Here is a 12,807-nt window from a genome sequence, read left to right as displayed (position 1 = left end):
GACTGAAGGTCCTTTTCTACCTTTGGTAGAACCTAGAAGCAGTCTCTCTATCTTTGATAGGGGTAATGTCTACATATCAACCTCGTTAAAGACGGTATTGAGACCCAAAACCCGTGGAAAAAAACATTAGGAGTTACTTTACTTTACTTTCTATATTCCGATCAACTACTTATTCAATTCGCATCAAGTAGTTTAGGAGTAGAGTAGATTTGTGGTTAGAAATAAAATAAAATAATTGGCTCATAAAAATTATATTACATACATACCAAAGACTCGTATATCAATTCAAAACCTAAACATGTAATCCATGTGCAGTAATATAACAATTTTAGACCGGTCCAGCGACTTGCAATGGTACGGATTTGAACTCAACCAACTCACCACAATGAACACCAGTAAGTTCAACCTGATTCGACCCACGAACAGTTGTTTTTAGACGATACCGTTCAGCCCTAGACCCGATCACCTGACCCAAAACCGAAGAAGCTATTACAAAAGCCATAGCAGATTTGGGCATCAAAACTGACTTTCTAAGCATGCCAATAAAAGGAACCGCGGCATGTACTGCTGCAAACCAAGAAGGAGAGAATTTTTTAGTATGTTCTCTCCATATCCCTAATGGGACATTAGCCGCCATTCCGATGACCCCGATAACTAGTACTTTTGCAGGCAGTGGTTGCGGCCTGAGGTTTTTTGCTAAAGCCGTTTTAGCTACTGCAGCCCTTGCAGCCACGATGATTGGTGGGCAACGATAGTTTATGCCCGATGGGAGTTTAATTGCTTTAGCCATTATTGGTAGAATGTTTGTGACTGATCTGTAGGATTTAGCCATAGGACATTTTCCATTTTGAAGCCATTCTTCGCTCATTGCCTCATGGCTAGAGTCACTTTTCTGTAAAATCATTATTTACGTACAAAAGCGAGTTAGATACTGAAATCAGACTAATTATTTGATTTATAATTAAATAATAATAACATTTTACATGGAACTAAAAGATAACCAGGCAACAACTATTAACCAATAGAAACATATCTAAAGACTAATCGCTAAATTTGAGTATTATTATTTTTTTAATCATAGAAGCCTATTTAGACACTTGAAAAAAAAGTTATAAATGTACCCACCCTTGAAGACTTTTTCTTGGATGGTTTTTGTTGATTCTTGAACATTTCATTGAATGCATCAAAACCGAAGGCCCCGCCAAAACCCGAGAGGCTAATGGTAGCTGCCTTAGCCGCTAAAGGGTGGAACTGTTGTGCAGGTGGTTCGGACCTCATGTTACTAGGACCATGTGATGATAATGGCTCAGAAAGCGGAACCACACCATTTTGCCCATGGAAGACCCTAAAAGCCGTATCAAAATTGGGCCCGTCCTCAAATATAGGACCTTTGGTTCCCCGTACCTGATTACATATATAAAAAAAACCATAAGCATAGTTTCTAAATGGGCATTTAGACCATTTCAACATTTTTCATGGTTTTTTGGTCCTGCCTATTTGTATTATTTTAAACTAGTTAATCAGTACAATAGTTCAAACAGGGTAACCACTTTTACAAAACACATTAATTTGGGTAACTTACCGGCAATGGGATAGCCACGGATGAAGAAAACGAGAAATTAGTTGGTTCGTTGATGTTACGCAAAAATGGACAACTAACAATGTTTTGTTGGGAAGTCGACGATTCCTCAGACATGTTCCTAGTACATAAAAAGTTCATTTTTGTGATCTGCATAGACAAAAAAGACTCAATGATTACAGTATCATATTAATTTGTATGTCAGTATGTCACCGCAGGAAAATAAAAAAAACTTCACAAGATCAAATAACTATATCATAATATCATGTATGTATAGTCGAGGGTTGTACTTAAGTTTTGATCATATAAGTGTTTTTCGGTTTCAATATTTGATAAAAATATACTATATATAAATACAAGATCTTATAACAGAATTCTATAGAAACGTACCTTTAAAAGATGGTGAGTTATTAAATTAATATGTGATGAGTAACAGTAGTTAATCAAAGAAACAAAAGGAAATGGTGAAATGAGAGTATCAAAGAAAAGAAATGTTAATGTTAATGTGCATGTTGAACATATATGGGTAGTATGGTTTCCACATTCCTAAAACGACGTAGGAAGAACCTAAAACGACAGTGTGTTTTACACACTCAGTTTGACTTTGACAATTCAATCAAGGCTTTTCTTGACTGGATTTGGTCAAAGGTAGGGGGTGGAATATTGGGCTGCTTTGATACTTGGTTAATAAAAGACTTTAAGGTTTTTTTTTTTTTTTAATGGAATGAAATACAAGTTGCTTGTTGCGTTCCGTTTAATAATTTTTAATTGAAATAATATGTATTCTAAACTTATAATTTCTATAATGGCATATTACTGCTATTATTATTATTATTATTATTATTATTATTATTATTATTATTATTATTATTATATTGTTTCCAGAAGAAATATATACATAAATATCATATATCTAGACTATGGTACATGTTTTTCATACCTCATTTTTTTAATAATGAGAAAGGGATACACACGCTTTCTTTTTTTAGTTTTTTTAAAAAAATTTAAGATTTTTTCTTCATCTTCGACATTTGATTACGATTCGAGTTTGTTAAACAAATAGAAGAATAATTGTCGTTAAAATAAAATGATAAAAATAGAATTATAAAGTAGAAATACATAGAAAATAAGTTTCTAACAAATAAAACTATTCTTACTGAAATTGAATAAAAGCAAAACAAACAAGATGGTATAATGCGAAAATATGTTTGATGACTACATTCTCGCCCTAGGTTTGTCACCGGTCCAAGTGATTACAGCTAGTCGATCAGTGTTTTCGATTATCAGCAGTCTGCGTTCATTTAACGATTTGCAAACACTTGCTGATCCTATTAAAATAGGCAAACTGTGTAATCACGGATAGTTAAAAAAAAAAAAAGAAAAAAAGAAAAACAAGCTAAAAGTTTAAGCATCCACAAAACCAATTGAAATTGAAATATCATGATACTGTGATGGGTGTGCCTGTGGTAGGACCTAATATGTTTCCATTAGCTATGGTTGATTCCTTGCAATCTTCATTAATAATATTTATTGAAACCTTTTTAACTAAAAGAATTATATTATACTGTATTACAAATCAATTGCAATCTCCATAGTGCGACTTATGTACAGTTCCCCATTTGGATATGAAGCAAGTATAACAATAATAATGTTAAAATTTTTGGACCCTTCAGTCAACACGATATATTTCTCGTTCGATCTTACTAATATGAACCATTTTTTATTGTAATTTGTAAGCTGAGTCTGGTTTTGTTATGACATTTTAACTAATTAATCATCATACTTACATAAAATGTAACATGAAAGTTTTCGATCGTATAACAATTTTTGGATTGTAATTAGGAAAATGACTAATCCTCTTAACAAAATAGCCTAAAAATCCTCCTAACATTCTAAGAAAGTAACATGTGGTATCCACTAATTCTCTTTTCTAATTTTCCCCTGATTTTTTCACATGTCATCATGGAGGATTTTTAGGCTATTTTGTTAGAAGGATTTATCATTTCCCTTTGTAATTAACATATGCATAGAATATCTAAATTGATAAAACCGCTTAAATATGATAAATCATTACAAGTTTTTTTCTGTTTAGTAGATAGAAACATAAACATTTCTTTCATGATAGATCACATCAGATACATAATAAAGCTAAATAATGTATACAAACCATCATCACTTTCCCACTAGATTATGATATATAACTTTGTAATTAGTTAATTATTAATCTCCACATAAACAAAAACCAATAATGAAGATACAATCCATGTTTCTTGTATTATTTTCATATGCTTTAGTTGTTCTGCAGTCAAGTAGTTATCTAACTGCAGTAGTAGACAGTACCATATATGCAAATCAAGCTATCAAAGATGATGGCACCACACTTATTTCACCTTCCGGGGTGTTCGAATTAGGACTTTTTAGCCCCGGAAAGTCCAAGAATCGGTACGTAGGAATATGGTACAAGAATATATCAGTGTTTACTCCAGTATGGGTTGCTAACAGGGAGACACCTATTCTTGCTGATGAAAAAAGCAAATTTAAACTCACTCAAAAAGGCAACTTGATCATCTTGGGTTGCAGAAAGACTAAAATAATTTGGACATCCAATTCGTCGTTATTCGTTAGAAGCATTGGTCCTATGGCTCGGCTTTTGGACACTGGAAATCTTGTTGTGTTGGATAAAAATAGTAGTTCTAATGAAACCCTGATCATTTGGCAAAGTTTTGATTATCCAGGTGACACATTACTACCAGGAATGAAATTTGGAAAGGACTTAGTAACGGGTAAAGAAAGGTTTATCACGTCATGGAAGAGTCCTGATGATCCTTCTCGAGGTAGATATACACATTGGATAGATACAAATGGATATCCGCAATGGTTGGGGAAGAAAGATGATTTTTGCTATCGAGAATTGGACCATGGAACGGTGTAGGATTTAGTGGCCGGCCTAGTGACCCTTCAAATACAGTGTACATTACAGAGTTTGTTGTTAATGAGAAAGAAATATATTTCAAATTTGAACTTTTAAGTTCAGTTATGCAACAGGCACATTGGACATGGGACGGAAAGTGCCTTCTGATGCATTGGATAGAGCGGTTACAAAAATGGGTTGTGTATTCAGATATTGAAGTGGGCAGTTTTAATCGTTATGGAGTGTGTGGTCCTTATGGAAGAAGTAATATTAATAGGCGTCCCCTTTGTGAATGTATGGAAGGTTTTGAACCAAAACATCTTGATGAATGGGAAGCATCAGAGTGGTCAAGTGGTTGTCAACGAATAAAGCCTTTAGATTGCGGCAGGGGAGATGGCTTTCAGAAAATATCAGGAGTGAAACTTCCAGACACACGACGTTCATGGTACGATGTGAGCATGACCCTTGCAGAATGTGAGACAACGTGCAGAAGGAATTGCTCTTGTACAGCTTATGCAAATTTAGATATAAGAAAAGGAGGAAGTGGTTGTTTGTTGTGGTTTGATGAGCTGATGGATACCGGAGAATATGATGGACAGGAAGAACTTTACTTCCGAATGGCTGCCTCTGAATTAGCAGGTACACACCTAATGATCTAAAACAATCTTTCTATAACTAGCTAGGTGATTTTATTTTGTGCTCAAAACTTCCTAAAAATAGAGAGATAGATAGGATGTCAGTTAAAGTTTATGTAAGCTTTATCCAGTTGTAGCAAAACTGTACTGACTGTAGTTATCCCTCCTAATTTGTAGATAATAAAGTACAGCAATTTAGCTACAACCAGAAGAAAGGAATACTCACAGTAGCTGTCTCAACTTCGTCAGTTGTGTTGCTGTTGTTCGCAGTCATTGCTTATGCTTGTAAGAAGAAAAGACCTTACATGAAAGGAAGAGGTAACGGAATTTAGTTTTAATGCATCTAGAAATGAAACAGTAGTAATCAGCTATAACGTTTGATACATGCTTGTGATGAACTAAAATAAAACGTATTACATTGTAGGAATATGATATGCACTTGATAAAAAGAATAGCAATGTTCAGATGGAAGATATCGATGAGCTACCCTTTTTTAGCATATATGATATAGCCAAAGCTACTCATAACTTTAGTATCAGCAAGCAGATTGGAGAAGGTGGCTTCGGTCCTGTCTACAAGGTAACTTATTAATAAGTTATTAGAAAACGCAAGATGCCAACATGTACATATCGGTATCATGAATCGAAATTTGGGTTAAGGGCTTCAAAATGCAATCAATTATGCACGAATGTCTATTGTATGTACCCAGCATAAACTCTGTTTATCGTGTGTTTCCAACTTTCAAATATTTGTAATTGGATGTATCTGGATATATCGCTGCCATGTAAGTGGCACATCAATGGCACATTGTCAGTTAGAAAGTTTTTGATTGGCCATGTACATCCGATAACAAAAAAGTTGAAACTTAAATATCTACATTAGACAAATTCTTAGTTGGAATGTTGGATACACATGATAGACATATCTGCATAGTTGGTTGCATTTACAAATCCCTAAACCTCAAAATTTTGATATAAACTTACCAGAAATACAAGCATCATAAACTTTATCCTCAATATTTCAGGGTGAGTTGGAAGATGAGCAAGAGATAGCTGTAAAGAGGCTGTCAGAAACATCACAGCAAGGGATTGAGGAATTCAAGAATGAAATCATTTGTATTGCAAAACTGCAGCACCGCAATCTTGTGAAGCTTCTGGGATACTGCATTCGTGGAAATGATCTGATTTTGATATATGAATACATGACCAACGGAAGCTTGGACTCATTTCTATTTGGTTAGCTTCTCTCTCCTAGGCTTCAGTTACTACATTACTTTCACTCTTCATGTTATAAAGATGTTGGGCTTTATACCAAAATTAGGCTCAATTAAGTAGTTATGTTTTGTTAGATGGAACCAGAGAATCAATGCTTGACTGGCCTCAACGTTTCCACATCATGAATGGCATGGCTCGGGGGATTCTATATCTACATCAAAATTCCCGCCTTCAAATCATCCACAGAGATCTCAAGGCAAGTAATATCCTGTTGGATGCTGACATGAACCCAAAAATCTCAGACTTTGGCCTTGCTAGGAAGTTTGTAGGCCTTGATACTGCTGATAAGACAAAAAAAGTGGTTGGAACATAGTAAGAATCTTGGACCATGTTCTGTTTAAATTAATATTTCTATTAGTCCTCCTAATTTAGTCTCTAATCTTTAACTTTTTCTACAGTGGTTGCATATCTCCAGAATATGCAGTACACGGACGATTCTCTACAAAGTCGGATGTATTTAGCTTTGGTGTTCTGGTTTTGGAGATAGTGAGTGGTAAGAAAAACAGAGAATTCTCTCATGAAGATCACAATGATAACCTTCTTGGACACGTAAGTTACTCTGATAGAAAGCTAGTAGTTGCTTATAACAAAATGTTTCTAATGTATACTTATTATCATATATTTGGTATGATTCAGGCATAGAGACTCTACAAAGAAAATAGGTCAACTGAACTCATGAGTACGTCTTTACATGACTCATGCATCATATCTGAAGTACTGCGATCAATACATGTTGGACTGTTATGTGTGCAACATAACGCAAAAGATAGGCCAACTATGATGTCGGTGGTTCTGATGTTGGTCAGTGTGGGTGTGTTGCCTCAACCTAAACAACCTGCCTTTTTCACAGGAGAAAGTCATGGCGAAGTTCGGTCCATGTCATCAGCCGACTAATACATGATAACACAAGTTAATGCTCGATAGTAACCATACGCTAATGTGAAAAGTTCATGGTGAGTTTGACTTTGACCGTAAGAGCCAAAAGTTGATGCAAATAGTTTTTATCTGATCTGATGTTTCTTTAAAATCACAGTCAGATAGTTTCATCTGATATTGATCAATCGACGAATCATTGTATTTCGTTAGTATAGAATCTTCTATGTATGTGCTTGTAATGTAATTTAGATTAGATATATTGTATATGAATTAGGCCAATGAACCATATTGTATTTTTGTAAGTGTGTTTAGTCAAAGTTATAACCGGTAGATGGGTTGTCATTAGAAAGATTTCCAGCAGAATGCAATTATAGAATGCAAAGTAAAAAGAGCACGATAGCTCACATATTTTTCCCAAATTCATATGCAACAAAAAAAAACTAGTTGCTTAATTTCCTTGAAATGGGGAGGAATGATAAAATCTGTTATCAAAAAACATAAAGACCAATGTTAGAGCTTTTTTCTCTGGATTCCAGATGCTATTTTGATGGCAGTTCTTGTTCATCTGTTGATTTCTTGTATTCCGGCTTCAGCTCATATTTCCCTTGGTTTGATCCTTTGTTGTTGTAAATGCATAGGTCCTTAAGTATATCTTTCAGAAATTGCTGAAAGCAAACATAGTATAATGTTTTTTCTGTCAATTGTACATGCCCAGTTCATTTTATAGTCTCAATATAAAGATTCATGATCAACTTTGATTGCAATGGTAATACACTAGGTATATATTTGTAATGGTAGTGCATAGTGTATACCCTAGTCGGCCACTAGATAACTGGCCTCTCGAACAACTAACCATGATTCTTGTGATCATACGACAACAAAAACACTATAACTTGCAAAATAGCGACTTTGAACCTTTTGCTCAATAGCACTACTTTAGTAATTTTATGAAGTCCAGTGTTTTGTTTTTGCATTTTTGCAAGAACGATAGCCATCTTATAACAAAAAGACAAATTTGTTTGAAAAGTCTATCATTCTCTTATCGGAAATGGAAGTCATTTCATCTGATCTGATAATCAAACATTCATTAATATAGTCATTTTAGACCATTGATCTGTTTTGGAATAAGGAAAGGAGAAAACATACTTCAGGTTGGTCTGTCTCGGAAATAAGATGCTTTAAGGTCCAATTGGATTGTCTCTCAAAGAGTTTGAACATTATCTCTTCCATCTCTCCACGATCCCTTCTAGTTCTTTTTGTGTCTGATCCTTTCACTAGACCTTTCTTCCTTTCCTGTAAAATGGTTGCCATGTTTCATTCAGGTCTAATACAAGATTTATTGATAAACAGAACTTGAAATACTAAACTGGATGATAATCAAAAAATACAAAGAAAGAAGTATCAATTACAGTCTGTGAGAGTGGTTTGACGATAAACCCTGGCATCGGCCTCATATGTGCTCCATTATCATTGTCAATAAACTGAACAAAAAAAGGATATAACTCTAAATGTCAACACATTTATGCATAAACATGTTAATTGGCGTTATAGGAATCAAATGGGTAAAACTGAAATAGATTAACTATAAGGAAAACCACTTCAATCATTTTATTCAAAAATGTAGATTATCATTGTCACAATACAATTTCTTTTGAACATTTATATACTTGTAGTTTATTATTTAAGTATTCAAGGAAAAAAGTGTTTGTCGGTTGGGTCAACCCTGCCCTGCCCAACGTGACCCTTTTTTTATCCAAACCCATTTGACTCGTTACAGACCCAGATTGACCCGTCCATTTTTCTGCATCAAGCCACCAGCAATCCCAAGCATGTAGCAGTCATTTATAGGAAAAGAAAGAAGACCTGTATTTGTCGTGTTTTGGTCATATACTTGTTTGTTCTTTCACGACAGAGTTTCCCATATTCTTCTATGTTTTCGTTATGGGGCTTCATGTCAAATTTATGATATATTTTCCCTTCAACAGAAAGCCGACCTGAAGTAGAGGAGTGTTACATTACCATTTTTATCCCAAAAACAAGTCTCGGGTAATAAGGAAAATGACCAAACATAACTCATGCTTTAAGGAATAAACAACAACCATTTACTTTCAGCTAGAAGTAGACACATTAAATGTACATTCCAGAGTATGATCCATAGCAAACACGAGTATATATATGACTCGTCATACAAAAAGTTGAAGAAGGCCAACGCTCACCTTGTTTGGACTCAGAAAATACAGACATCGGAATGAAATCTGTTGACATGTCCATAGAGTAACATTTGGGAACTTTCCCTGACTCAGTGCCAAGTAGCTCCATAGTAAACTGGTAATGTAAGGATTGCATAAGTTGCAAAGAAAAACAGGACAGAGACAAGATTAAATAAAAGTTCCATTAGCAGAACAAGGCTTTTATACTCTTATTTGTTTACTTCATTAAGCATAGAACAAAGCGTTACACAACAAAGAAAATCACAAGCAGATTGGCAAATCAGGCGTAATTATCAGCAGGGAGTAAAAATCCCATCATTGTGGAACTAAGACATGGTAGTGCCACTTTTGGTCTTAAATTTGCAGATTATAATAACAACATAATCCAGCCTTATCTCTTAAGAGGCCAACATTAAACTTCTTATAATGAAAATCGAAGTATATATTTTGCATCACTCAATATCTGCATATGCTCTAAAAAACATGTAGCCTCCCACTGTCCCACATGTAGTCTTGGGAATTTTGTTTATAGTCTTTTTCTTTTTCCCTTTTTCCGTTTTATTATTTACCTTTGTTTCCTTAGGATGGCTTAGGATGCTATCCGAGGAAATTTCTGGGATATGGTAGTCATTTTTCCCTTTCAATTTTCCTTCCTACTTCTCACTTTTGCTTTCTTCTTTATATTTTTTTCATTTTGTTTCTACCACACATACTTGTTTTATGTAATTAATCATCTTCGCCTCGATTTAATATGAAAAGAAATTCTAAAATTCTCACAAGTTTTCATTCTTGGTAACATATTACGCTGACAGTGTGCACATCTAAAGCATCAAAACCAATAGTCCTTAATCCCAACCCGGCTAATTCCAGCAAACATATATGTTTCTCTAGACAAGTACAACAATTAGGTAGAATAAAGAGAAAAGAGAAAGCAAACAACAAAAGAAAATAAAATAACAATTATTCTTTCTTTCTTTCTTTATTCACTTCAGTTAACATGTATCTTGAAACAATTTCAGATAACACAAACTCCCTTTACTTTTGCTGCCTTTTTCTTTCAATTAGCAAACTTCATCAATCAAACATTTATAGCCCAAATGAAGCGTAAAATGAACATCCATTACATTATTTGTAATAACCCGTGTCATCTCGGAATAAGTCAATACGAATAGAACTTCTAGGCCTTATAAAACGAATATCTGGGTATCCTAAGACTTCTGAACCCCCCAAAAAATAATGGTCCACCTTTACAAATGTAAGAAGTAGGACTCGAACATGAGTGGAATACCCCTAGGTCGAAAGACCTTATTAATGGGACACTAACTCCATTGTCAATTTTAAGTTAATCGTTATCTGAAAGTATTAGACCAGTCAATGTCTTTCGGCTTTTGGGGTGTTCTAAAACAACATAATAATAAAATTACGCGCCATCATTGCACCTCATTAACACACACAATCACATATTTCATGCAAATCCACCATTTTAGGTCAATTAAGCTCGAATTAATTCGTTTCAGCATGCATGCATACATACATACATACATAAATCAAACTTCAAACCAAAACCAATTAAAACACACATTTAGGTCACAGTTTCAACCCACCTACTTCACTGCAACACGAAACAGTATATATTTACTGCCTATATATATATAGATATATAGATATGGGGATGGGAATGTAAGGCTGTTAGGTAGCTAAGCACATATTGTTTTTTTAATCCATATAAATCAGGGGCCATGTGTTTTAATTAAAATTCAACAAATATTAAAAAATTAGTATGTGAGGGGTTTCATACCTAAGCTTAGGTACCGAACAGCCTTATATTCACTTTTCTATATATATATATATATATATATATAGGGAAGTGAGTATGGGGTTGTCCCCCATCTAAGCTTAGATGGGGAACCCTCACATTTGGTTTTTATAATCATAAAAATCATGGGGGCATATATATATATATATATGGGAAAGGGAATATAAGGCTGTCCGGCACCTAAGCTTAGGTGTGAAACCCTCACATACTAATATTTTATTATTTTTTGTTTAATGAATAAATGCATGGGCCCCCATGATTTTAATGGATTAAAAAAACAATATGTGAGTGTTCCACACCTAAGCTTAGATACCCGATAGCCTTATATTCCCATCACCTATATATATAATATATATATAGGCATATATGTATATACAAAGGGAAAAGTGAATATCCGGCACCTAAGCTTATGTTTTTTTAATACTTTTTGTTTAATATATAAATGATTGGACCTCCATTAATTTTATGGAATAAAAAATTATTATGTGAACACCTATGACCATGCCCCACAAACAAAATAGGGTTCGTATGTTGATAAAATTTACAACTTTGAAACAAACAATAAAACACAATGACAATGTATAATGTAAATACCTGAGTGGACGAAAAATCGTTATTGGGAAGTAGCGGATCAACGGTCACGATAACTTTGGCACCAACTGGACCAGCAGATGAATCTGTTTGCATTGTTATTTCTGATTGGGAGAGTGACCGAGATACAATTGGAGGACATTTCATTAGCCATACGTGTCTCTCCGATTTCATTGTTTCCAACGGCGGCGGCGGCGGTGGTGCATTGCAGTTGTTCGCCTTGACAGCAGCGGTGTTGAAGGATTTCGCGTCGGTGATTGTGATTTCATCGTCCATTTTTGTAACGGTTTTTTTTTTCCTTTTACGAGGTTGTTTGTGTTTGTATTGATGTATATAGATTGTAGAAGTTGTGAATGTATGTGAATGGGCCCTTTGGTTTTACTTGAACTCACGCTTATAATCGTCAAATACATTGCCTGCACAATCGATGGTAGTCGTGTATATTGGTGGAGCGGTAGTTGTGTATATTGGTGGAGCGACTCTTAGTAACAGATGCCGTGTCAAGTGACGTAAATTATTAATATAAAAGTAATTGAAGTAAACATTAAAAAAATATTTTAAAAAATAAATGAATAATAGTGTAAGGGTTAATGTAAGTGAATATATATTTTGAGGAGTGATAAGTGCAAATATAACAAAGGTTTCAATATTTCCAAAAAAAAAGAAAATTACGACTATTTAGGAAGATTTACATATATATCTTATTTTTTAGGCATAATTACATATTTACCCAAAGTACAAGTTTTTAATGCATAAATACAATGCATCTACACATAGGAGAACAAATCTTTTAGGACATTGCCAAGATTCGAATCCAGCGTGGGCGCATCAAAGTTGGGAGTGTTAGACATTTATCCGTTCTGCCTTTCAAAAAAAAATACAATGCTTCTAAAACATGGTTTGAGTAAATATGTA

General features: G+C 34.3%; 2 protein-coding genes and 1 pseudogene across 2 annotated transcripts; 1 reads left to right on the top strand and 2 right to left on the bottom strand.

The window, feature by feature from the left end:
- Nucleotides 1-208: 208 nt before the first annotated feature.
- LOC122585668 lies at nt 209-2,049 on the bottom strand. The gene is made up of 4 exons (XM_043757797.1): nt 1,970-2,049; nt 1,583-1,729; nt 1,126-1,404; nt 209-892 (listed from the first exon to the last, which is right to left on the bottom strand). Exons 2-4 carry the CDS (start codon nt 1,718-1,720, stop codon nt 329-331), a joined length of 981 nt encoding a protein of 326 aa, XP_043613732.1. The 5' UTR covers nt 1,721-1,729; nt 1,970-2,049; the 3' UTR covers nt 209-328.
- A 1,778-nt stretch (nt 2,050-3,827) lies between these two features.
- Nucleotides 3,828-7,313, top strand: LOC122589732 (annotated as a pseudogene).
- Nucleotides 7,314-7,651: 338 nt separating this feature from the next.
- On the bottom strand, nt 7,652-12,358 carry LOC122585542 (general transcription factor IIF subunit 2-like). Its single transcript, XM_043757671.1, has 6 exons — nt 11,896-12,358; nt 9,492-9,600; nt 9,139-9,269; nt 8,685-8,756; nt 8,422-8,568; nt 7,652-7,940 (listed from the first exon to the last, which is right to left on the bottom strand). The coding sequence occupies exons 1-6, from the start codon at nt 12,166-12,168 to the stop codon at nt 7,815-7,817; spliced, it is 858 nt and encodes a 285-aa protein (XP_043613606.1). The 5' UTR covers nt 12,169-12,358; the 3' UTR covers nt 7,652-7,814.
- Between the last annotated feature and the right edge of the window lie 449 nt (nt 12,359-12,807).

Source organism: Erigeron canadensis, chromosome 1, assembly GCF_010389155.1.
Source record: "Erigeron canadensis isolate Cc75 chromosome 1, C_canadensis_v1, whole genome shotgun sequence".
NCBI lineage: Eukaryota > Viridiplantae > Streptophyta > Magnoliopsida > Asterales > Asteraceae > Erigeron > Erigeron canadensis.
This window is presented reverse-complemented; position numbering and strand designations above follow the sequence as displayed.